The 22851-nt window shown below is 44.0% G+C and overlaps 1 protein-coding gene across 1 annotated transcript; it reads left to right on the forward strand.

The window, feature by feature from the left end:
• The first annotated feature begins 7168 nt into the window (after positions 1–7168).
• On the forward strand, positions 7169–21019 carry LOC147438963 (uncharacterized). The gene is made up of 7 exons (XM_086484918.1): positions 7169–8650; positions 9168–9218; positions 9326–9465; positions 9547–9828; positions 19235–19433; positions 20459–20526; positions 20609–21019. The coding sequence occupies exons 1-7, from the start codon at positions 8506–8508 to the stop codon at positions 21002–21004; spliced, it is 1281 nt and encodes a 426-aa protein (XP_086341044.1). The 5' UTR covers positions 7169–8505; the 3' UTR covers positions 21005–21019.
• The last annotated feature ends 1832 nt before the right edge of the window (positions 21020–22851 follow it).

The raw sequence follows: 22851 nt of genomic DNA on the forward strand, positions 1-22851 counted from the left end.
TAAAAGTCTATGCATTCTCATTAGGCAGTCCATGAAACTGTGGGAACTCGTCTCCCATGTTTGATTGCCACAAAAAACACTTACATGTGACGTTGAAAGCTCAAGGGATGTCGATGGATCACTCCAGTACCTAATCCACCTCACACTAGGTAACCTAGCCCCCAGTTCTTGACTTCACAAAACCTCACGACCCTCCAAAGGCTGCAATCCAATTATACGACCACCTCAAGTGATGTCCACAATTTGCACATACATAGGCGGTTGTCCATAAGGACGCACATCCCTTTTACATTCTCTGCCTACATAATAGACATATTTCATAGGAATTGGAGCATAGGAGCACTTGCTTCTCTGTGGGGGCACCAGAATGATGTTAGCATGCAAACAACAAGAAACACAAGTACCTCTATAGCCTTGCACAAATCACACCTTCGGAAGGAAGAACTATTGCACCGTCGAAAACACCTGCGATAAACACCTGTAAAGATTTATGAAAAACCCTTCAAGCATGGAGTACACTCAAAACTAGGATAAATCGAGGAAATCATGACAAAGCTCATCTCATGGAGATGTCTGTAGAGTATCCATAGGCAAAAAATAGATGAGAGATGAAAGAGTTATGGCCACTCGAACATGGGGGTGTACTCTTTCTTGCTAAAAAATGAGCTGTCTAGAAATTGTACAGGTTTTGCAGCTCTAAAATGGGGGAATTTCTTATCTTTTATCCCCAAATATTTTTCTCTCTCCTTAGCCAACAAGGCTTCCTTGCAAGACTCCTTTTTATTGGTCCTTTTTTGGGCTCAAATTGGGCATGAAATGGGCAACCGGTGACCTTTTGACCAAGGGAGCGGGTGGGAAAAAGTGTCCAGTGGACCAAAATGAGTGTCTAGGCGCCTGTTCAGCTGGTGGGAATCCAAAAATGTGCTACCTCCCTCCCCATGAGCCCACGAGCTCCTCCATAGCAAGCCTTGAGAGCTTCTCGCAAGGTGATACACCCATAATGGGCTCCCCTTTTAGGCTATATACCCCCCACCTTTCACTTTTCCCTTCCCATGTGGGATAATCCCCCGCCACATGGCAACCTCCTCCTCAATCCTCCCACATCCCTTGTGCCCACAAATTTCAGATTCCCCTCAAAGCAGGAGAGCTTCTCGAACAAACTTTCCCCAAGCATAACTTGCTGCTCCGATCATCGAATGACACACTGTAACACACGGCTTGGAGCCCAAGTCCTCAGCTACTTTGAGAATTCTTAAACCTTAGCATTTCTAATTCCAATCATCAAGTTTCCCAGTTGCCTTTGTTGCATGCACCCGCAATCACTTTCTAAGTTGAGACCGCTCACTTCGGATGTTCATAACTCATGATGTACAAGTCTGATTCACGAGCTATAAAGCACGGCTGAAAATATTCATTAAAAACCATGTCTTGGGGACTCGAAAAACCCAAAACATCAACATTCAAGATTGGAAAAATCACGCCTTTGTACATGAATTTTACATGGTCACTTCCAAGACTTGTAAGGCTATGTATACATATATATATGAGGCTAGTGGACAAGATTTTTGGCATGACTTAGTGACTTTATGCTCATCCATAAAAATTCTTGACAACATCTTTTGAGTTATTATGCAAGAGTACTAAGAGTGGATATGCTCATACAATTGAGTATGAATGGTTAACAAATCCCTCTTTGAGATGGGATTTAGGCATATCTGGCTACCACGGAGAGGATTAATGTTGTAAGGATTTGGGGTTTTCCAATTGACAAGAGGGAAGGGAGGATAACCCTACTTAGTCCATGAGTATTGCACTGAGATCAATCTCTATTAGAGGAAATATGTTCATGGAATCAAGCATTTGTTCATTCTTACACAACTCTTCTAGCGTCAATGCCTTTTACCAGCTTCTTGTATTATCAGTCTTAATCTCAATCCTCCTGCTCAACCCTTGAATAGTCAAAGTCTGATTGGCATAGTCATAAATGGCCCCAGCAATTATGAGCCATGGTCTGCCCAACAACATTCCATAAGCTCCCTGTACGTCTAATACCAAATGATGGTTTTGAATTTCTCCTTTTTGACTCTGATTTGCATGTTTTCTATAAGACTAGTAGCTTGAACCACTCTGTGGTCCATTCTTACTCTGAATGGGACTGGCTTCATCTCTATTATTCCTACCTTCTGCCTTAGATGCTCTCCAAGAATATTCACTCCAACTCTCCCATCTAGAATGACACTTGACAATGGTTCCCATTGCCTCCTAAGTTTGTAGGCAATTTGAATCACTGGGACCTCATCATCGTGAATGGCTACCAAATCTACTACTCTGGACTCATCTTCCACCTTTCTTTTCTGCTTTATGAACTTCACAGCTATTGGTAATGTCCGTTTGATGTCATCTAGCTCTATAGTCAATTTTTGGATTCTCTCACATACTTTGATGTATACTTCGTCTTGCTCATTACCAGAGCTGTTGTCTGAACTGGAAGCTTTATCATTCGTATCTTCACAATTCCATGCAGTTTTTAAATTGGCGATTGACAAAACCCGAGTCTGACCTTTTGCCTCGCCTTTCTTAAGTTCCTTTATGCCAACTTCACTTAAGTCTTCTTTGACTTGCTGAACTTCATTGGCCAAGCTCATTACTGCAGCTATCATAGACTCTCCCAACCCAGATGGTGCCTCATCCTTCTGAATTTTTTAAGGTTGGGGTGGTAGCTTTTGTATTGTTCTGGCATCAGAACATTTGGGTTGTTTTGGAAGTTTCTTGGCTAAATTTACAGTGATTTTTGTTGCAAACTCCCTTTGCTCTTGCCATTCGTCAACTACCTTTTCCTTGCCCTTGGCCTTCTAACAGCTCTCTGTTTTTCCCATTTCTTAGCTTCCACAATTTGATTGTTTTCTTCTACTAGTATTTCTTCAATAATTACCTCCTTGCTCCTGGTCACAACCCGTACTAGTACTGGTTCTAGTGCCTTCGGGTCTACTGCCTCTAGCTTTGAAGCGTCTGAACACTGTGTTGAGAAGTGGCCATACTTCCCAGATGTATAACAGTTCATGTTTCTCTTTGAGAAGTCACCCATGTCCCTGCCTTTGCCAACTCCCCCTTGGTACCTCCCCCTACCAACATCAGTGATGGTACCAGTTTCATGTTCCTTTGACCCATTGGTTCCTTCTGCCTTGGGTGCTTCAAGGTTCCTAATTGCAATCATTGACAAACCTTTCCCTTACTTGAAGTGATGTATTTTGATGCCGCAATTGTTCCATATGTGCCCATAATCTTTACAATACGTGCATTGTGAACATTCATCAATTCTGTGATCCTTTGATCTGCACCTCGAGCACCATACTCTGTCTTTTTTACCGAGGGTCTGGTCTTTGCCATTTCAGCAATCTACTTGGACATCTCTTCTATTTTCTTGGTCCAAGATCCCTTATTCTTTCCTTTCCCTTTTGTCTTTTGGTTACTTTTTGATGATGTTGAATTGGAACTATAGCTGGAGCTTTCCTCTGTAGAAGATTCACTTCTAGTGGACTTCCTTCGTTTATGTCCTCGCTCCTTCTTTGTCTGAATTCACTTCCCAAGAGTTATAATTATGAACCAACCATAGCCCATGTAATACGAACAATTGTACTCAACCAATTCAATGCAAAGAAATTATTTTACAGTATTTTATTTGTCATGGTGCAATCTCTATCACAACATTTAAGGTTTGAACGATACCAACTTTATGGGTGATTGTTCAAGTTGTTTAGGATTTTTGTTATATTTTTTAAAAGTTTTTGACGTTCAAAAATCATAAGTTATAGCTATAAAAGTGACTTCTAGCTAGATTGACCTCATTTTAGTCACCCACAAGCTGCTGCACAACACCCCCTTCTTCTTCTTTTCCGTGTCACACTTTTGCATGCGCCATGGCTATCACACACACTGCCCTACTCCAGCAGCTAGAAAAGTGTCGGTTTGATTCCTTGGTCTACACCCCCATTTTTTCTTGCCATATCGACATGGTATCCATGGTAGCACAACTTCATCTGGAGGCATTCAACAAGGTTTTGGAATACATGCATGTGCATGTCAAGAAGTACACTGTAGTATTCCCGAATTCTCTGGATAGATGGGTCCCCTTGACTACATCAAGTACATATGCAAGGAGGCAAGAACTTTAGGTTCTACTTGGCACAATTTGTCAAGGGGTTGACAAGAAAAGATTTTGGTGAAGAAGAAGATGAGGATATCATGGACCTTGTGGAAGGAAACATAGGCAACTAATCCTTAAGTTGGCCGAGGAAATTGGCCATGTGCTTGTTATTGCATGCGAGCCGAGGAAATTGGCCCACCAAGAAAGGAAAAGAGAAAGTGCATGAGGCAACCATGGTAACTGACCATGACGATGATGACTAGGGGGATTTTTTGTCAGAGGCACAATATGCCTCCATGGCACTAGTGATGTTGCAAGGGGTGGACCATGTGGAAGACATGTATGGCATGATTGAAGGGAACGACGTGGTGGACATTGTGCCGGATTTAGACGTGGAGAGGCTTCTCCCTATCTTGGTAGAGGGGGCGGAGTTCCTTTTCTTAGATGATATATGCAAGGTATTAGGTCTTAGAGAGGATGAGGTGCTTTTGGCCTTAGCCCAGCCTTAGCCCAAATGGGCAATGCGGAGGCGAGACCATCAAGAGGACCCCCATATGCACAAAGCTTGACCTATAACAAGATTTCACTCTCTCAACCAAGCTTGATTACGTATCCTACAATCATCTGTGAGAATGTGGTTGTAGCTCTTGTTGATATAAAGAGTGTTGAAGAGGAGTACAACCTAGTGTCAAAAAGCGCCTTCCAACAACATAGAGAACTAACTATGCAACATGCTGATGCAAGAGACTTGGGAGCATCAATATTGTAGGACAAACCCTTGTGGAGAATGATGATTAAAGCTTGGTAAGTTGCATCCTACACTAGTGCTTCTTGCATGGTTGCAAGTTGCTAACTTAAAATTGAATCTTGTTGTACTACAGACTGCAATCCAAGTGAACCAGTTTGTAGGGCACAATGGGTGGCGTAAGGTTAGCATCCACTAGCTATGATAGTTCCTTATGGCACTACCTCCCCTGCTTCAACTCACATGGCATGCGATTCATCCACCTCGACCACTCAAGCAAAGCAGTGACTGAAATGCAAGGCCCTTAGTGCACGCATGTGTGATGAATCCCTTACAATGAATGCTAACAAGTGCATTCTTGTGAGTGTGGAAGCAGCGGTCCTCACTTTTGGAGGTCACTACAGTGGAAACCTCCTTACAACATGTGCTCTTGCCTTGGATAGTGGTGAGGAGGATCTGGCAAAGATAACAAAAAGAATAGGAGGAAGAAATGTGCAGAAGAAGAGGCTTGAGACACTACATGCATTTTCACGTCATATGTAACCAAACAAAGTCGATGTATGCCTATGCATGATTCATTTATACATTCCATCCTTGATAAAATATAGTATCTTGGCTCATGTAATGTGCTTTTTTAAATTGTTTCTATGCTCAAAATTATGTCTTAATTATGTGATGAAGGTGCTAATGTGAGTGAGTGTAGTATCACGAGTGTCAATTTTTGGTAGTGACGCAAATGGGACTCGGAACACACAAGGTGGGTTGCTGGAAAAAAATTCAAGGGCGAGTTGGCCATGTGGGGTCCTTGATGGCCTCAACATTGATGCCAGGGAAATTCTTTAGACAGCCCTAGATCACGCCAATGCACACATGGTGCCATTAAGGCTTTTTTTGTGCCTCGAAAACGAGTTTCAAAAGTTCCGAAATGGTTTCACTAGTTTATGAAATGCCACAATGGAAGTTTTGTCAAGATCAAGCTGTATATATGTATGCGTACATCTTATAATCATAACATATGTAGACACAAAACAACATAAAAAGGCTATGAGATCAAAAACTCACTTTGAAGTTGGAAACTTCAATCAAAGTAACACATGGACAAGACCATGGACCTCTCTGAAACGTTTCAAGAGAAGTTTTCATTGAATGTTTTATAAGTTTCTTGATTCGAAGAAATGAGTGTCTTGGCAACTATGCCCTTGAGTACTATATGGGCATTTCAGCTCCCATAATGGTGATTCTGTTCGTCATGGTTCATGGAGCGAATGCATTAGTGGGTGTGCAATGTACATGGTTAGAATTCTTTCATAGGGTTGATCTTCTAGTACCAGTAAGTGGTTCAGGTGTTTTTTGCATGCGGTTTGGATGCTACAATGCAGTTAATGGCATTTCAACAAGAGCGAAAAAAGTGATAAAATCACGAGGCCTGCCATAGGAATTTGTTGTGCTTATACCCACCATGATCAACATGTAATCAAGTGATGAAATGATAAGGCCTACCCAATATACCATTTCCACGATCTAAATAATTGTATCAATTTTAGATTCACTTCATAAGTAAAATAGGTAATTGTGCACCAAGTAGTCTACAACCAGTGCTCGATTTTGTTTTTTCCAAAAACTTGGCAAACCTACATATGTGAAACAACAGAGGTAAATTGACAAAATTTGAAGGTTTATACACCGAATTACACTAATTTTTCAAAATTTTGTAGGTTTTTTCACCTTCAAATATAAAATTTAGAGATAAATTTAAAAATTTCTAAGTGGGATTACACTAAGCCTAGGTTTTTTTCGAGCACTGTCTACAATGCGTCATCTCAAAGAATGGACATCAGGTGATAGGCTACTGTGGTGTTGTAATAACTTGTTTATTGCTCAATGCCTTAGATTTTGGAGCACTTCTCTCTCTAAGAACTACAATTTGAGAGAGAGAGAGAGAGAGAGAGAGAGAGAGAGAGAGAGAGAGAGAGCTTCAAACAATGAGCGCGCCAGCTCGTGTTGATCGACAGCAGGGAACGCCGCCACTTGGACCCACAAGTAGAGAGAGAGAGAGAGAGAGAGAGAGAGAGAGAGAGAGAGAGAGAGAAGTGGCAAGAGACGAGGGGCAATGGAGCAACAATGGTTGCAAGGGAAACATAGTGGTCTCCTAGATGTATTGGCCGAGATAGCTTCACACAAACCGAAAGACCCTTCTCCACCTCACCTCCCAAAACCCTGAGATCAAGTAAGAGCATGATCGCGTGCAATTGACTGTGTGTGTGTAAGGTGTGAGCATGAACGTGTGTGAATGACTGTGTAAGGGTAACTTGAATGTACGTGTGGTAATGTGGTTAGCTAATGTGAAATTTGTGGAGTGTGTGTATGGGCTTGTGTGAGTGAGCGGGCGAAGAGAGGGTACGCTACAATAAACTCGCTGACCAAAGAAATAGCAGCGTGCCAAACTGAGGGCAAAGCCAAAACAGGGGAGCTGTTCGTGAAGGTGTGACATGCGGTAGAGGTTTAGGAGGAGGAGTGACAGAGGCGGATAGTGCACAACGCGGCCACAGGCAGAAAAGGACATGCAAAGGGGCGGAATGGAAGCTATATGCAGGGGTAGTAGTGGCGCAGTAGTGTCAGCAACAGTGCGCGAACCGAGGCCAGAGTGGAGCGTAAGAGGCGGCAGTGGTGAGGAAGGTGGCACTCAAAGCCAAAGATGGCAAGGCGGAAGCGGAGGGCTTCTGTTTGTGGAGCTGTCGGCAGCACATTTGCTGCTGATGCGCTCAACTTCCTTCGGTTTCCAGTGCGCTACTCTTCCCTCCCGCCACGGCCTCGGCCTCACTTCTAAACCCACGGCTCCGTCTTGGAAAATAAAATAAGTTTCTCTCTTTCTCTGCGCAGGAGGCGAGGGAGGTGGGAGGCAAAGATTGGGTGCCTTGGCTTGGGCTTGCAGAGCACGGGCAAAGGACGAGTTGTTAGGGGTGGGGACGGACGTTGCTGCAGCAAGAGCAGCCAGGGGTTGGGGGCCCGGGTGCAGTCGAAAAAAAGGAGGGGATTAACGGTGGCGGGGAGCTGGCGAGGGCAGGTAGGGTAGATGAGCGGGACAAGGGAGGGCACACTGACAGTGCATAGAGATTTCTCTCTCTCTCTCTCTCTCTCTCTCTCTCTCACACACACACACACACACACACACACACACACACACACACACATTGCCGAGGGAAGAGGGGATGGGCCAAGAGAGGTGGTTGTCGAATAGAATTAAGACAGCTAGTCTCTGGATGTTGCCAAACTCATGTGGTATAATGCCAGTGAGCTGGTTTTGTCCCAGATGAAGTATGGTCAGAAAGGAGAGCTGGCCAAGTTGGGATGGAATGGGGCCAGAGAGGAGGTTCGATGCAGATCGATTGTGCTCAAACGAGGACATGAGCTCAATTCGTCAGGGATGGAAGCTGAGAGCTGATTGGAGGAAAGGTTGAGAAAGCCCAGAAAAGGCAAGGAACCCAAAGAAGGGGAGATGGAGCCTTGAAGCTGCAGCTCTGGTAGCTCCAATGAGATTACTCTGCTCATTTGATTGCAAGCCACGCCGGCCCATGACTCCAGGAGCAGTACGAGATATTGCTCGTGTTGCTCCAAGATGAGAGAGCACCCAACCTCGCCCAAGGGGTCCTCTAGAATAGATTCTTTGAAAGCAAGGAGAGCCAAAGCATCTGGTGCACCTAATTCTAGAGTAGATTCTTTGAAAGCAAACAGAGGCAAATCATCTTCTGGTGCAGCTAAGGGTGGGTTCACAGTGGGGAGGTGGAAGAAAGGAAGTAAACCGCCAACTTCCGGGTGGAGGAGAGGTGTTTTGCACTCTTCCACCGTCTGGTTGTTCACACAGGGGAAAGGAAAGGGGGAGGGACCTCTCCTGTCTTCAATCCTCGTAATGAGTGTTTTCTATAGTCTACATCTATAATGAGTGTCTCCAGGCCTTACTCCTCGGGCCAAAAAAATCCTTGTAATGGGTGTTTGCAAAGCTCTATCTTCAAAAATATTTACAATGAGTGTTTGTTCTTGGAACTAACCAAGCAAAAAAATCTATATTTTTAAAAAACACCCTTCCTTTTTCATTAAGAAAAAAGGGAACCCATCACTATGGCCTTAGCCCTTTGGGCAGGCCAAAAAGCACAGATACAGCCTTTCAGTGCACACAGATTCTGTCTGTTTTCTTTGTTAGCAAGCATCACAAATTTGCACAGGATTAGATTGGTATGAAGCATGCTTTCAAGTGGAGCCAGATCTGGTTCTGACAATCAGAACACACACTTTATGAAGGGGAATTTGAAGCTAGGCTAAACAGGGTTAGGAGTAAGCACCGGAATCTCATTTTTGATGTGGTTTATTGTTTTATGGATGTAAGGTTGTAGGAACTCTTTATATGCATCATCAAAAGCTTGTGATTGTCGATGCTCAAGGCCCTGGAAACACAAGACGGCTCGTTGCGTTCATTGGAGGCCTAGATCTTTGTGATGGACGATTTGATACACCTGAACACCCTCTTTTTAAGGACTTGAGTACAACTTTTGCAGATGATTTTCACAGCCCTACATTTTCAGTACGTATAGCTGATCTGCTGCGGCCTTTTGTATGTTTGTTGTCCTATCATCTTGAAGCTTATTAAAATGTTTACATGTAGAAAGCTGACAGCAGTGGCCCAAGACAACCGTGGCATGACTTACATTGTAAGATTGAGAGGGCTGCCGCTTATGATGTTTACAGGAATTTTGAACAAAGCTGGTGGAAAGCTGCAAAGTGGCATAGAATTAGCATGATGTGCAGGAAGGGGCTCTGCTGGTCTGATGATGTTTTTGTTGATCTTGATCGAGTGCCGTGGATAGTTAGTCCGAGTAAGGATGATCCAGATGGTAAAGGGGTCAGCGTGATGAGTGAACATGATCCAGAGACATGGCATACTCAGGTACATTTTTCTCGGTTAGAATGCTTTTAACATGCATCCCTGCCCTTATTTTTTAATGCATTTTTCTTGGTTATAATGCTTTTAACATGCAGCTCTGCCCTTATTTTTGATTCATTTTGAATATTTCATCTATCTTAAGGTCTGCTTTATTAAAATGCACACGCTGGAATGAACTCCTGTTTTTAGTTTAGAAAAAGTGTTTTGTCCGTAAATTACACAAATATTGAAAGCAACAACACTTGCTTGAGAGGTGCTTGCTCATAATATCTTCAAACACACAACCACAGGAACAGAAAAGGACAGAAAACAGGATATTTCTCGTGAACACAAGTGAATCAAGCTTGCTACGTTTAGGGAAGCACAAACCTGGAAACTGTCACTCTTTGCGGTATCTCTATATCGAGTAAACATGGTTGAGTTGAAAAGGTGTCTGCCAAGGGGGTGTGAGTTTGATGACTTTTCTGGTAGATGATCAAAATTTGCTTGTTGATTTACAATCTCGTTTCGTGAAGCCTGCTTTGTCTTGTTAGCTGCAATTCATTTACTTTTCAGCTGCACTGCTGGACCTGGCTGCCTGTTGCCACATGGCAGTGCTGCATAGCACTGTCTGGTAGGTGTGCTGCTGCTGATGACAGATGTGTTTGTCAAACCTGTTAAGAATCAAAGAACGTGGAGCTTACAACATTTTCATGTACACCGTTCCAAATAATGTAGCTTGTATTAGTATTTCAAAATAATGTAGCTTTGAAATATGTGAAAACTTTAGGGCCAAAAGCGTTTTTAACTTTTGTGATATGGGACGTAATCTCAAAGCGTAGAAGATGCTAGCTATCTCTGGTATTGGTTGTCCTCGTAGTGAAGCTGCCATTTTCCTCTTACGGGAATGGAGCTTTGGCCATGTAGTTAATGCTGATATTGTTCTATTCTTCCTTCTGGGTACGTGAAACACAATTCTCTAGAGGTACTGAAGAATTACAACGGCATCAATTTCATAGACCATCTTAAATGGGGCTAGGCCTGTTGTAACCTCGTAAACAATTCTGTAAGCCGATAGTGCTGTCTGAAACTTCTATGGTTCATCTGGCGGACCCGCTGTTTCCGCATCTTTGAGGCTCGCCCTGTACCACCTGCAGAGACTGTTCGCGATGTTTGGCTAGAGCTGATCCACACTCTTAGAGGACAGCTAGAGAGACTCCAAGGCAGCTCCGACCGCATGCGGGAGCGTAGAGAGGCCTTCCTTCAACTCTGGCGTCCTGGGCCTTTTTTCACCATGGTCCAGGGTGTACTCAGATGGCACTACCGTCCACTTGTGTGGCTTTTCCCTCCTCCCATTTCTTGATCTAGCCCCATTGTACATATGCTGTTTTTTTATTGGGAGAGTCTCCCCTTCATGGTTGTTGTAGCCCTCTCTCGAAGAGGTGGTTGTAGCCCTATGGGCAGTTTCATTAACTAATAGAAGGATCTTTTTCTCGGGAAAAAAAAAAAAGTGCTGTCTGAAACTTCAGATCCAGTCGAGGTTCTTCTTTGTCAGAATATTCTTCAGTGTCTTGTTTGTGCTTGCAGCCTGCTCATTGCATCTAGGTCAATATGTTGTGGATTTTGAATGCTTAATAATGAATTCCTTTGTTAGGACTTGCTTAGTTTCATCGATGATTGGCTTCCGTGATCTGCAACTATTTTGATTAGACATACAAACTGACAATTAATTAGCCAAATGCCTTGACTTTGACCCATTTACTGACATAACAAGTAGCTGCAGCAATATACCAATGCTTCCTGGGTGTCAGTTGTTTGGATGATTCCATGAAGTTCATGCCCCACTTCATGAGTCCCTCGAGCAGTTTGATGGTAGTTAGTGGCGTCGTATTAGTGGCAGTTGGTTTATTCATTATTTTACAATTGTACAATTTCTTGCATAACCACCACATCCAAGGTTGCAGTATGGTTTTATGAGTTATTTGTGCTAAGAGCTGTTCACCAGAGGTACCAGCATGAGCTTCTCTGATTACCTTGGTTCTGACACACCAGTCGGAATACACCTTTGAGAATACCATCAATACCAAGTTTGTAAAGTTGAGCTTCTCTAATTATTTTAGATATGGCATTGGGTGGAAGACACCTTTCAAGAAGGTTTCGGAAAAGATCATAATGTGTCCTTCAGACTGAGGATGCTAGATACTTGGAAGGTTCACAATGTTTCCTTTAGACTAAGGTTGCTAGATACTTGGAAGGTTCACAATGCTTTTCATGTATGTCTATTGAGACCTTTCATGGTTGAGGTATCATAAGGCAAGGAGCCAAAGGAGTAAGCAAAGGTAGAGGAAACTGAGGAGATTCTTATACATGATTAGGTCCTAGTGCACAAGGAAAGGAAAATGAAGGGTAAGCTGGTCCACAGGTATTTGGTCAAGTTCAGGCATTGTCCAGTCTTGATGCAAAGCGGATGGAAGAAGAGGACTTGGCAAATACTCCTCAGATACTAGTTCATGCATTGTCCAGTCTTGATGCAAAGTGGATGGAAGAGGAGGACCTGGCAAATATTCATCAGATACTAGTTCATGCATTGTTCAATCTTGATGCAAAGTGGATGGAAGAGGAGGACCTGGCAAATATTCCTAAGATACTATTGCTTTTGGTTTGGTTTTTGGTTTACCTTGAGGCCTTTGCTTTAGCTATATGCCTGTTCCAAAAGTGCACGTCGAATTTGCGGGTTGAATGTTGCAAAGTGATGACGTGGCGGACAACAGAAACCCTAATTTTTGCCAGAAATCCTAAAATTCTTGCAAACCCTAATTTTTGCCAGAAACCCTAAAATTCTTGCAAACCCTAATTTGAGCGACGCAAATCTCAGCTTTTCGCTTTGATTTGGGAGAAAGAAAGAGAAAAAGAGAACTTGCTTTTTACTGACTCATTGAGAGAGAGAGAGAATCTGTTTTTGCTTTCAAGCTTTTGGGGCTCTGCTTTCGGGCATCCCTTGTAACCTTTAAATTAGTGGTGAGGGCCTCACTTCTCAGAGCATTTGGACGCAGAGTCTGAGAGTGAAACCCTAACCGCTCTCTTGTACTTTGATGATTGATTAATACAAAAAGAAATACCGAAAGGGGCGCCAGTCTTTGGGGCCAATATCTCTAGGCACGGAACTCCGCCGGGCCAGTGCAAATCTATTGTGATCTGTGAATTGTTTTGAAGTGGTTATTTGGTGCTGTCGCGGTTGATTCTTGACTTGGAGTGTCCAAGTCTGTTACAGTGGTATCAGAGCACGGCCGATTTCTCTTCTACGGGAAATCCGATCCCCGAACTTTTTTTCCGCGGCACCTATGGCTTCAGGCAATGATCAGTCGACTCCCTTTGCATCTGGAGATGCAGGCTGGGATCACAACGAAGATTCAGACAGAGAGTATGGCCCGCCTCGGCCTACTCAGGCGGCGCAAAGAGAGATGGAGCGTCGTCAATTGATTGGCGATGCAACAAAGATGATGCTCAATTTTGCCAAGGATCCGAAGATGGCAAAATATATGAACCAGACCTCTTTGGAAGAGGTACAAATGGAGTGGCAGAGAACCACAACACCACTCCCGAAACCCGCTCTCAAGAAACCTTCTGCCTCCAAGAAAATATACGGAGAAGGAACTGGTTGATGCACGGATTGCTCAGCTTTTTGACGCGCAAAAGAAAGCCAAAAAGCACGGCAAAAAGCAGAAGAAAAGCACTGACTTTCCAGGTTATTTGGGTCGTCAGTCGACTTTTGACAAGGCAAAGAAACAGAAGAAGCGTGTTCGATTTGAAGGAGTACCCAGTTCTTCTTCTTCTTCTTCTGATAGTTCTTCCAGCTCCTCGGATTCGAGCGAAGAAGACAGAAAAGGTAAAAAGCGAAGCAAGAAACAAAGCTTCGGAAAGGGCAAGAAAAAGGCAAAGAAGGCTACATCTCACCTAGAGACTGATAGTTCTACTGAGGACTTGTCTACAGACAGCTCAGATTCTGATCATGGAAAGTTTTATGCGAACAAGAAGAATTTTTACAAAGCCAACCAGTATGACTTTCTCAAAGATAAAAGCAAGAAAGTCCGAGAGTTTAAGGAAGGTGGCCACTCGATCAAGTTTGATACTTTCTCAGGATACTCAGATGCTTCGAAGGCTTTGTCTTTTATACAACAGTTTGACATCGCTTTCGCGGGAGGACGCTTTTCAGAGCACTCCAAGATTCGGAGAGCTGCCTCTTATTTTAAGGGGAATGCTCGCACTTGGTGGTCCACGCTTCTATTAAGCAAGACTGTGCCAGTTACATGGTTGAAATTCAAGAGGCTTTTTATTTCTTCTTGGTTGACTCAAGAGTTTGAGCGAGATATACGAGCTGCTTGGAACCATCTCCGGATGACGAAGAGCGATACAGTGAATTCTTATTGTGAAAGATTCTGGAGCTCTTTTTCTTCATTCAAGAAGATCTCGTTCAGAGAACAGATTGAGCAGTTTACCTTGGGTCTACCTACAGAGATCCGAGATCACTGCTTGGAACAGAAGTCAGCTTCTATTCAGGAGTTGATGAGTCATGCGAAGCGGGGCTTTGCCATTCACTCTGGTAATCTGACCTACCCCACAGATGAGGCCATGACACAACGAGCCGAATAGACTTCTGGGAATGAAAGTAGAAAGAAAAAGAGCAACCCAGAGAAAAATGATGCACGACCCAAGCTTACTCCTAAGGAGAGAGCTCGCTTCATCAGAGAGGGGAAGTGCTTTGGATGCGGGGAACCGGGACATATCTCCGCGAAGTGCCCTAATAAGGCACAGAAAGAACAGAATGATAAAGACGATGACAGGTCTGAGAGTTCGAGAGCGGCTGAGGAATGTGGCAGAAAAGGCAGATAGAAAAGCAGAACTGGTACCACATGGGGTGGGACCTGCACTGAATCTAATGAATGAAAGTACAAACTTTGCGGCTTTTGGGGCAAAGTGAAGGATCAGGAAGCTCTTTTGAAGGAGCCAAGGCCAACTTCTTTTCACTTGGAATTGGCGGCTCGATTTGGTAATTGCGCCCAACAGACTGACGCCATAGGCGGAGGTAGTTCGACTGGCACCCGGATGGGATGTTGCCATTACACCGAGCATTGGCAAACTTTGTTTGCAATGAGGGGTGTTCAGGGCACGCGAGTGACGTTCTACTCGGGATCCCTTGGTACCACAAGAACTACGCCGTGGTTGACTACCGGGCCGAGAAAGCGACTTTGATAAATGAAGGACTTAGAGATTGTACTTGATGAACTTTAGTTTCTTACTCATTCTTTTGGAAGAGAACTGAACGATGGATAAAGGTTGAATATGTTTTGACCCGATCAAAAGAACGCCAAGATTTTTTCTCCACACTCATGCCGATTGCTTTTCAGAGGGCCTGAAGATCAAACCATTGATCTGATACGTGGAAGCACGCCACCGAATCGGCCACCTTACCGTGTGAGTCGAGTACAGAATGAAAAGATTATGAACCAAGTGAAGGACCTCTTGGAAAAGGGTCTTGTCCAGCCTAGTACTTCACCGTATTGCTCTCCAGTGTTGTTGGTTTTGAAGAAAGACGGATCTTGGAGAATGTGCATCGATTATAACACTCTCAACGAAAGCACCATCAAGAACAGATTTCTGATTCCTAGGATCGATGATACACTCGACAGGTTACAGGGATCCTCGTGCTTTAGCAGGATTGACTTGAAGAGTGGATATCATCAGATTAGGATAGCGCCAGGAGATGTCTACAAGACAGCTTTTCGGACGACTTTTGGGTTATTTGAGTTTTGGGTGATGCCTTTTGGCTTAACCAATGCTCTTGCGACATTTAACCGTTTTTGAATTTTCAGCCCTTTTCCTCGCCGGAAAAGCATCCCATTCACTAACTCAAAGTTCTCCCTGCAGCATGGACCTTTGGCAGCCCATTGAGCCTCTTTTCGGCCATTTCCTCGCCGCATCAAGTGCTCCCATTGCTTTCCATTATTGGCTCTATCATCATCTGTATTTTCTGCCCTTCATTCCTCACATCAAGAGCACAAATCAGCCCGAGATCTACCCCTTGGTGGCCATCAGCAACCCCTCATTGAGGCAGATTCAAAGGTGCTACCGTTCTGAGGGTTCTGAGAAGTCTGCGAGGTACTTGTGGAAGTCTTGTTCTCCTTAGGCTTTCTCTTGTTGTGCTTCATCTCCTGTGCGAGAGCAATCGCTACCGCCTTGTTAAGATCGATTGGATGGAGCACCTCAACATCGTACTTGATATACTCGTCCAATCCAAAAAGAAATGCCTCTTTGCGTTCATCATCCGACTTGCGTAATTGGGTACCTAGTTGCAAAACACGATTAGAGAAAGACATAACCGGCATACCATTTTGCTTGAGAGCGCGCCAATCGTCCTTCAATCGTGCGAGGTACTGAGGTGGCATAAACCGCGCCTTGAGCTTGTCTTGGAAATCAGCCCAATTGAAGGAAAGGGGCGTGAATTCGTCGGCCTCCTCTAGGTGCGCGGCTAGCTGTGCCTCTTGCCATGCGTGGTACCAATTGATGGCATCACCGGCAAGGTACATAGCGGCCGTCAAAACTTTGCTATTTCTTGTCTTCTTAGTTGTCGCAAAATAAGCATTAAATTGATGCAACCAAGAATGAATAACCGTAGCATCCATCTTACCATCATACTTACTGAAAGTCAACTTCTTTGTGACCGGGTTGTTGGAATCCGAATCGTGGCTTGCGCCACTTGATGAACTCCCACGATCCTTGGGTGGTTTGGATTTTGAGGCAAGTACCTGCCGAACCAATTCTTGAGTTCGTATTTCTCTTTGAGTCTCTCGCTCGATCTCCAAGGCCGCGCTTCGTGCTGCCGCTTCCTCCTTTCTTAGTTCTTTTCTTTCTTTTCGTGCGTCGCGTTCGCGTTCTAAAGCAATGCGATTTTCTTCTTGTTGTGCGGCAATTCTTGCGTTTCTTTTGTCGCGCTCGCGATCCTTAGCTTCTTGTTGTTCTGCTTTGCTTGCGAGTTGTGCCAACGCAACTCGATTCGTTTCTTGTTGTTGTGCCATCATGTCCAACATCGACTTGACTATCTCCTCCATAGACGTGGGTCCAACTCGTGGCGTAGATGGCGAAGAGGGAGGTTTGGAAAATCTCCTAGTGGGGAGAACCCTTCGTCGCCTCTCTCATGCTCATCACCTGTATGCGAAGTATCCATTCCGCTTCGGGTGACGACCATGCACTATGATCTTTGGTTCTTAAGTTCACGAGGAACTTGGGTTCTTGAGGGGCTTGAGATTCTTGAGGTTCTTGAGGTTTTCTTTTGCTTGCAAATCGCGTTTGAGAAGGATCTTCTCTTCACCCGAGTTCTACTCTTTTCCGCGGGCGCACCCCTTAGCGGCCTTGCGCTCACACCAAGGTTGCTATTTCCCACCTCACTTGATTGGCCGGCCTTAGGCCTAAGTGCACGGTCCGCTCTCAATGAGTGAAAAGAGACACAAGGGGAAGTTGAACAAGCCCTTCTTTCTTGGGATTCTTGTCACTCTTCAAAAAACACGATTAGGAATCGACACGCCCAAGCGAACTTGGGTTCGTGCGACCGAAACAAGCAAAAAAAAAGTCTTGTGGTTCTTGTGGTTCTTTCCTTGAGTGATACAGAACATTGCCAAAGCTCTGATACCAATGTAAGGTGCTGCGGAATGAATGTTGTATTTTGTCAAGATGAGTGATCCATATTTGCTCAAGGTTCCTTTTAGTTCTTATGGAAGGTAGAGCCTTCCGTTCTTTATGGAGAGTGCTGTGATCACGAACAAAGTGGATGGATATTGTGCGTGCAAGTGTATGAGACTGAGAGAAAGAGAGAAGAGAGATACGACACCAGAGACGTTGTAAAACCCTCCTCCAAAGGCCCCACTCTCGTCGGCGAGAGTGGTCTACTATTGATTGCACAAAGTGGTACAATGACGATGCATGAAAACTGATGTAACTTGGGACTATGTCGGTGACGATGGTGGGGATGACGACGATGACTTAGGGGCTGAAATCTGCGACCTTCTATCTGCTGTCCATAAAAACGCTATGGCTGAAATTATGGGGATGATTCGGGGCTGCTGAAAACGCTGTTTTGGCTGCATTTTTGAGGGCTGGAAATAGGGTTCTTCTGCAATGTCTAGGGCTGAATCTGCTGCTATCCGTGAGGTTGAAAACGCTGAACTACCCGCTTCACCGAAGGCTGAAAATGAAAAACGCTGGCAGTATCTGTAGCGTTAGTGAAAACGCTAGGTATCTGGAAGTGTTGGCGATGAGGGGAACTGAAAACGCCAGGGCTAGGGGCTTGAGGGCGATGACAAAACGCTAGGCTAAATGTGGGTGTTGAGGGTATGGGAAAACACTAAGTGCTTATGGTGCTGAGGGGTTCTTGCTGAGAGAGAGGGAGTACCTGCTGCCTAGGGGCCTGTTGTGGTCCTTGCTCATCTGTCCGAGAGTGCTAGCTTTGGTTTGCTTATATACAAACTCAACAAAATTTCCCTACCTACTTTTGTTGGAAAGTCACTTAAATTAATAAGTGAAAAATGTCAAAAATAGGGAAAATAGGCTAAAATCACTGGAAAAATCCCCTAACTGATTCTAATGGGAATACCGATGATCATGCTGTGTGCAACCAGAGGATATGCATGTATGCTAAGTGACTGGGCATGCACGGTCTACGAATAGACTCACAAAAGTGAGAGATCACTTCTAATCTAGACTGACTGGACTGACTTAACCCTGTTATGCTGTAGCTTGTCCACGGACACATGGGGTTGGATGTGTCACGTGACATGGGCATAGATGTTGAGGTGAACTCAGGCCCGGGGTAGATCCATATAGGAAGCAGAGGAGAAGGCCAACTAGAAGCGCAAAGAGGAAGGGAGAAGGAGGCGGAAGAGAAGGGGGAGGGGGGGTGCTTTCATGAACGGTGGGAGGGTTATGATTGCATCGAAGCTGCAAAAGTAAGGAATTTACTTTTGTGCTAGCAAGTCTGCGAAATTAATCTCTCTCTCTCTCTCTCTCTCTCTCTCTCTCTCTCTCTCTCTCATGTGAGGACAAAGTGCAAGCAACAAACCCTAGGTCGGCCTTCAATAAGCAAAGCTTATCGATCTCTTAACGAAGGCATATATGAGAGTAGTTTGATCGCTTTGTGGATAAGCTCCTCCCTTGAATGGAAGTGAGGGAGATGAGAGACCTACCCACACGCAGATTGGGTTTCCCCTCCACAATTACATACCTACATAAACCCTCTGGCTACTGAGCTTTCTGCTTGCATGATTTTTGTTTCTATAACCACAATGCTCCTATCTTTATCAAGGTCACCAGTATGGTGTAGTAAGGGAGGAAAGGAGTAGGTTTGCTACTGCTACTAACAAGGGTTTTCTTGCAATTGTAGGATGTATTTTTCCTGGTCTCCACCTGCTGCAACACCCTACACAAAGTGCCTTTGCTCTACCTCCTCCTGGCCCTCACCCTCCGTACTCCAGCTCCACCCCTTTCTCACCAACCTCCTCAACCTCCAACTCCTCTCTCTGCTCAACCTCTGTGCTCTAGCTCTGCAATCCTAAAGCCCTCACACAAGAGCTGCAAGCCAGGTGCGGCTTGAATTTGTTCAAGTTTAAGCTTGCCCTACTCTAATCAGATCAAGTATGTCTGTCCCAATAGCGGTAGTGAGCTGGCTTGTAAGGCCTTCCACATCAACATTGATGTATGCAGCTTGATCCTTGGACAGTTTGATTAGCTTGGTACCAACCTTGGCCAGATGCAGAGCAGCAACCTTCTCGTCCAGATGCTTGGGGAAAACACATATAATACTTGCTTTGCATATGTGCCAGGCTTCCTTTCATTCAACAACTCTAACTGAGTAGTCACCTCATTTGTGAAGGAGCATGGCATCATCACATCTCAGATTATAAAAAGCCGGATGAGGTTATTGTAGAAGTATTATCTCTCTTGTGCAAATCACTTCAATGTACTGCTAAAGTATGATTCTCTAGACTGGTCTACACGAGTGTCCAAGTTTATGTAGTGGATCGTTGCCCCAATACTGTCATTGACTTTTCTTCACAGCATATGTATGTATGCATGGATGCAAGTATGTGGGTCATTTTGCAAGAGGATACCTTGTTTTTAGTGGCAGTTCAAGTCTCTTGGATATTTATTATCTCAATAACATTGTTGCAGATCTCTAACATGCATGTTTCCAGTTAAGGTCTATGATGTCTACTTCGGTAGCTTTAAAGGTGACACAAAAAGTTTTCACAGCCTAGAACTTGGTGACTTGGGAAAATAGGTGCCCCATTTATCTTTCAGTCCAACTAACAGCTCAATCTCTAGGAATTTTTCCCATCTTCAAGTTGAAAGCATATGGTACCATGCATGTATGTTCGAAGAGGGGTGCACATCTGTGTGCGCTTGTGTAGCTTTGATCGATTACTGCAGATGCATGTGGCTAAAGTGTCTAAATTCCAAAGTTGTTGGTATTTCCCAATTGCTGTTTTTGATTCAGAGGGACGATGATAGCGTGTCTGATGTTGCTTGGGACAATCATGGGTTTGAAACGAGGGAAACAGACCAGATGCTCATCATGAAATGTGACATGGATGGAGAATGACATAAGGACGTCAACTAGAGCCTTCTGGTGTCCTAGAAGTAAGCCCCTCTATTGGACTACTGACAAATGAACAAGTAAGTGCTGGGGTGTCCAGTTGCATGTCTCAAATTCATCAATGTCCCTCTGCCAGCACAATGATATGCGTCTTTCTTTCAGGGAGGATCCAACACAATGATGCCCTCCTGCCAGCACAATGATGTCTGTTTTTGTTTTAGAGAGGATCAAGTGATCAGTTTGAGGCCCGAGGTAAGTTTCCAAACCATGCATGTCTATCTCATTATCGAAATGATCAATGTTGCAGACAGTAGCGTTGTTCTTCATCTTTCTCATGTGGCTAGCCATAATAATATCCTTATTTCCAGTAGTAGTTACAAAAAATCTACAGCCTCGACCTCATCCTCTAATGTCAAGACAGATAGACCCTCCATGAGAGCTTGCAATCCCAGTGATTACTACTTGAGCCTTCATGGCTGCAGCACACCGTTTGCCAGCATCACCATAGTCACAGACAACAACAACCTTCCCACTAATCATGACATCTATAGCCCTTAGAGACGGTCAGGCAAGGAATGACGACAACCATAAATATTGTCAAACTTGCTTTTGGTCACTGAGTCATTCACATTAATTGCAAGGAATATTAGAATTTCATTAGCTTGCATCTGGTAAAGGCGGTGCACTTCAGTGGTAGTCTCTCCAAAAATACCCACAAGTGTGCTTCATTTTGTGGTATTTTTTGGGGTCTTTCTTAATGGAATCTTGAATAATTGTGAGAACTATTTGAAACTCCTGGCTCTCAGTGGAGGATCTGGCACGGTGCCATCCTTGGCATTAGCTTCCTCTACCTTCACGCCCTCATGGATAAGGATTGGCATCACTAATATCATCACAATCGGATCTGGTCCACCACCAGGACCCTAGTCCAAGGCCCTCTCAATTGACCACTAGTATTCTTGAAGATTCTCTCCCTTCTAAGCAAAGACAGATGCACTATCATGAGCAATGGCTGCCGCGACAGCTTAGTCTTGAGTAGAGAAGATGTTTACTTGTTTCATTTAAAGTTGAAATTGTTAGAGAACATACTGGCTACTCTTAAAATTAAGGGCAAATTACCAAAATACTCCTAAAATTTGTGGAAATTTCAAAAATAACCTTGGAAACTTCCACAAATTGTAGGGGTATTTTGGTAATTTTCTCTAAATTTACTTGAATGTTGTTTTGTCCTCTTTTAGAAGACGTTCTCCAAGGGGGGGCCTTGTGATTTTATCACTTGTTCTCATCATAATAATGATAAGATTTTGTAATCTAGTGAATAGCTTGACGGCCCTTTTTAGGGTCTTGAGCATGTAAGCTTCGTCCAGCTACTGTCCTCTGGAAGGTGGTGGTGACGAACTTGGGTAATTTAACCAAGTTGGATGTCTCTTCAATGTTTCCGCATGGGAAGTCCAGCTCCTTACTCTTGGCAATGGACACCTCGTGAAGTCATGGCATATATGCCTGGGTGCTTGCACTAGATGTATCAAATAAGCACTGTATTTCCATAGCCACCCTCTTCTCCACTTGAGCTAATTGTCCACAATTCTCTTTCTTTGGTCTTCTCTAAGGAGGTCATCTTCTGCATGATATTTGCCGCAGCCTCCACTTCAATATTTGTCTTCAGGTTTAGGCTGTCTAGCTTCAATAGTGGATATGGAAGCAGTCTAGAGTACCACTCTTGTACTAATTGAGTTGGCCTTAGCAAGTTGACATTCACTGAATGTATATTTACTCTGTGCTCCCACTGTATGGCATTGAGCCAATGGTCCTCAGGATCCTGAGTCAATAAATATGTTAATACTTGCTCTTCTGTTGTCGTTGGGTTGGCTATCTCTTGGTGTAGCATGCCCCAGTCTTGAGGGATAGGCTCATCCCAAGGAATGGTTTCTTTAGGTGGCTCTTCAAAATGTTCGAGCAATGTAGCAAAATCTATATGAGGCAATTGTGGCTCTGTAGGTATCACAAGAAGATTTAGAAATTTTCTCATGTAGGAAAAGGGAGCCTTTTTCAGTGTTTTTCATATAATGCATAACATCATGAGCTTCTGCTAGGGAGGCACCACGTACCTAGCTAGGTATGCCGTGCCTCCCTCACATAAGCTCATGGTGTTGAGTTAAGTCATAATGTGGGAATTACTGTAAGAGTCTATCCAAAACTTCCTGTGTTATATATGTATGTGCTCTGCAGATTTGGTGTTTCTGGCTGATCCCCTACTTTTTATGCCAATTGGTTTTGTAGCTGCTCTATCATTAGCTTGAGGGTGTCGTTTTTGGCCTGTAGCTTTTCTTCACGTGCCAATATAGATAACGCAACTAAGTGGTTCCGTTGTTGCCGTGCTTCCATCTCCAATCTTTTTGCCAATT

Source organism: Adiantum capillus-veneris, chromosome 16, assembly GCF_014529385.1.
Source record: "Adiantum capillus-veneris isolate H3 chromosome 16, ASM1452938v2, whole genome shotgun sequence".
NCBI lineage: Eukaryota > Viridiplantae > Streptophyta > Polypodiopsida > Polypodiales > Pteridaceae > Adiantum > Adiantum capillus-veneris.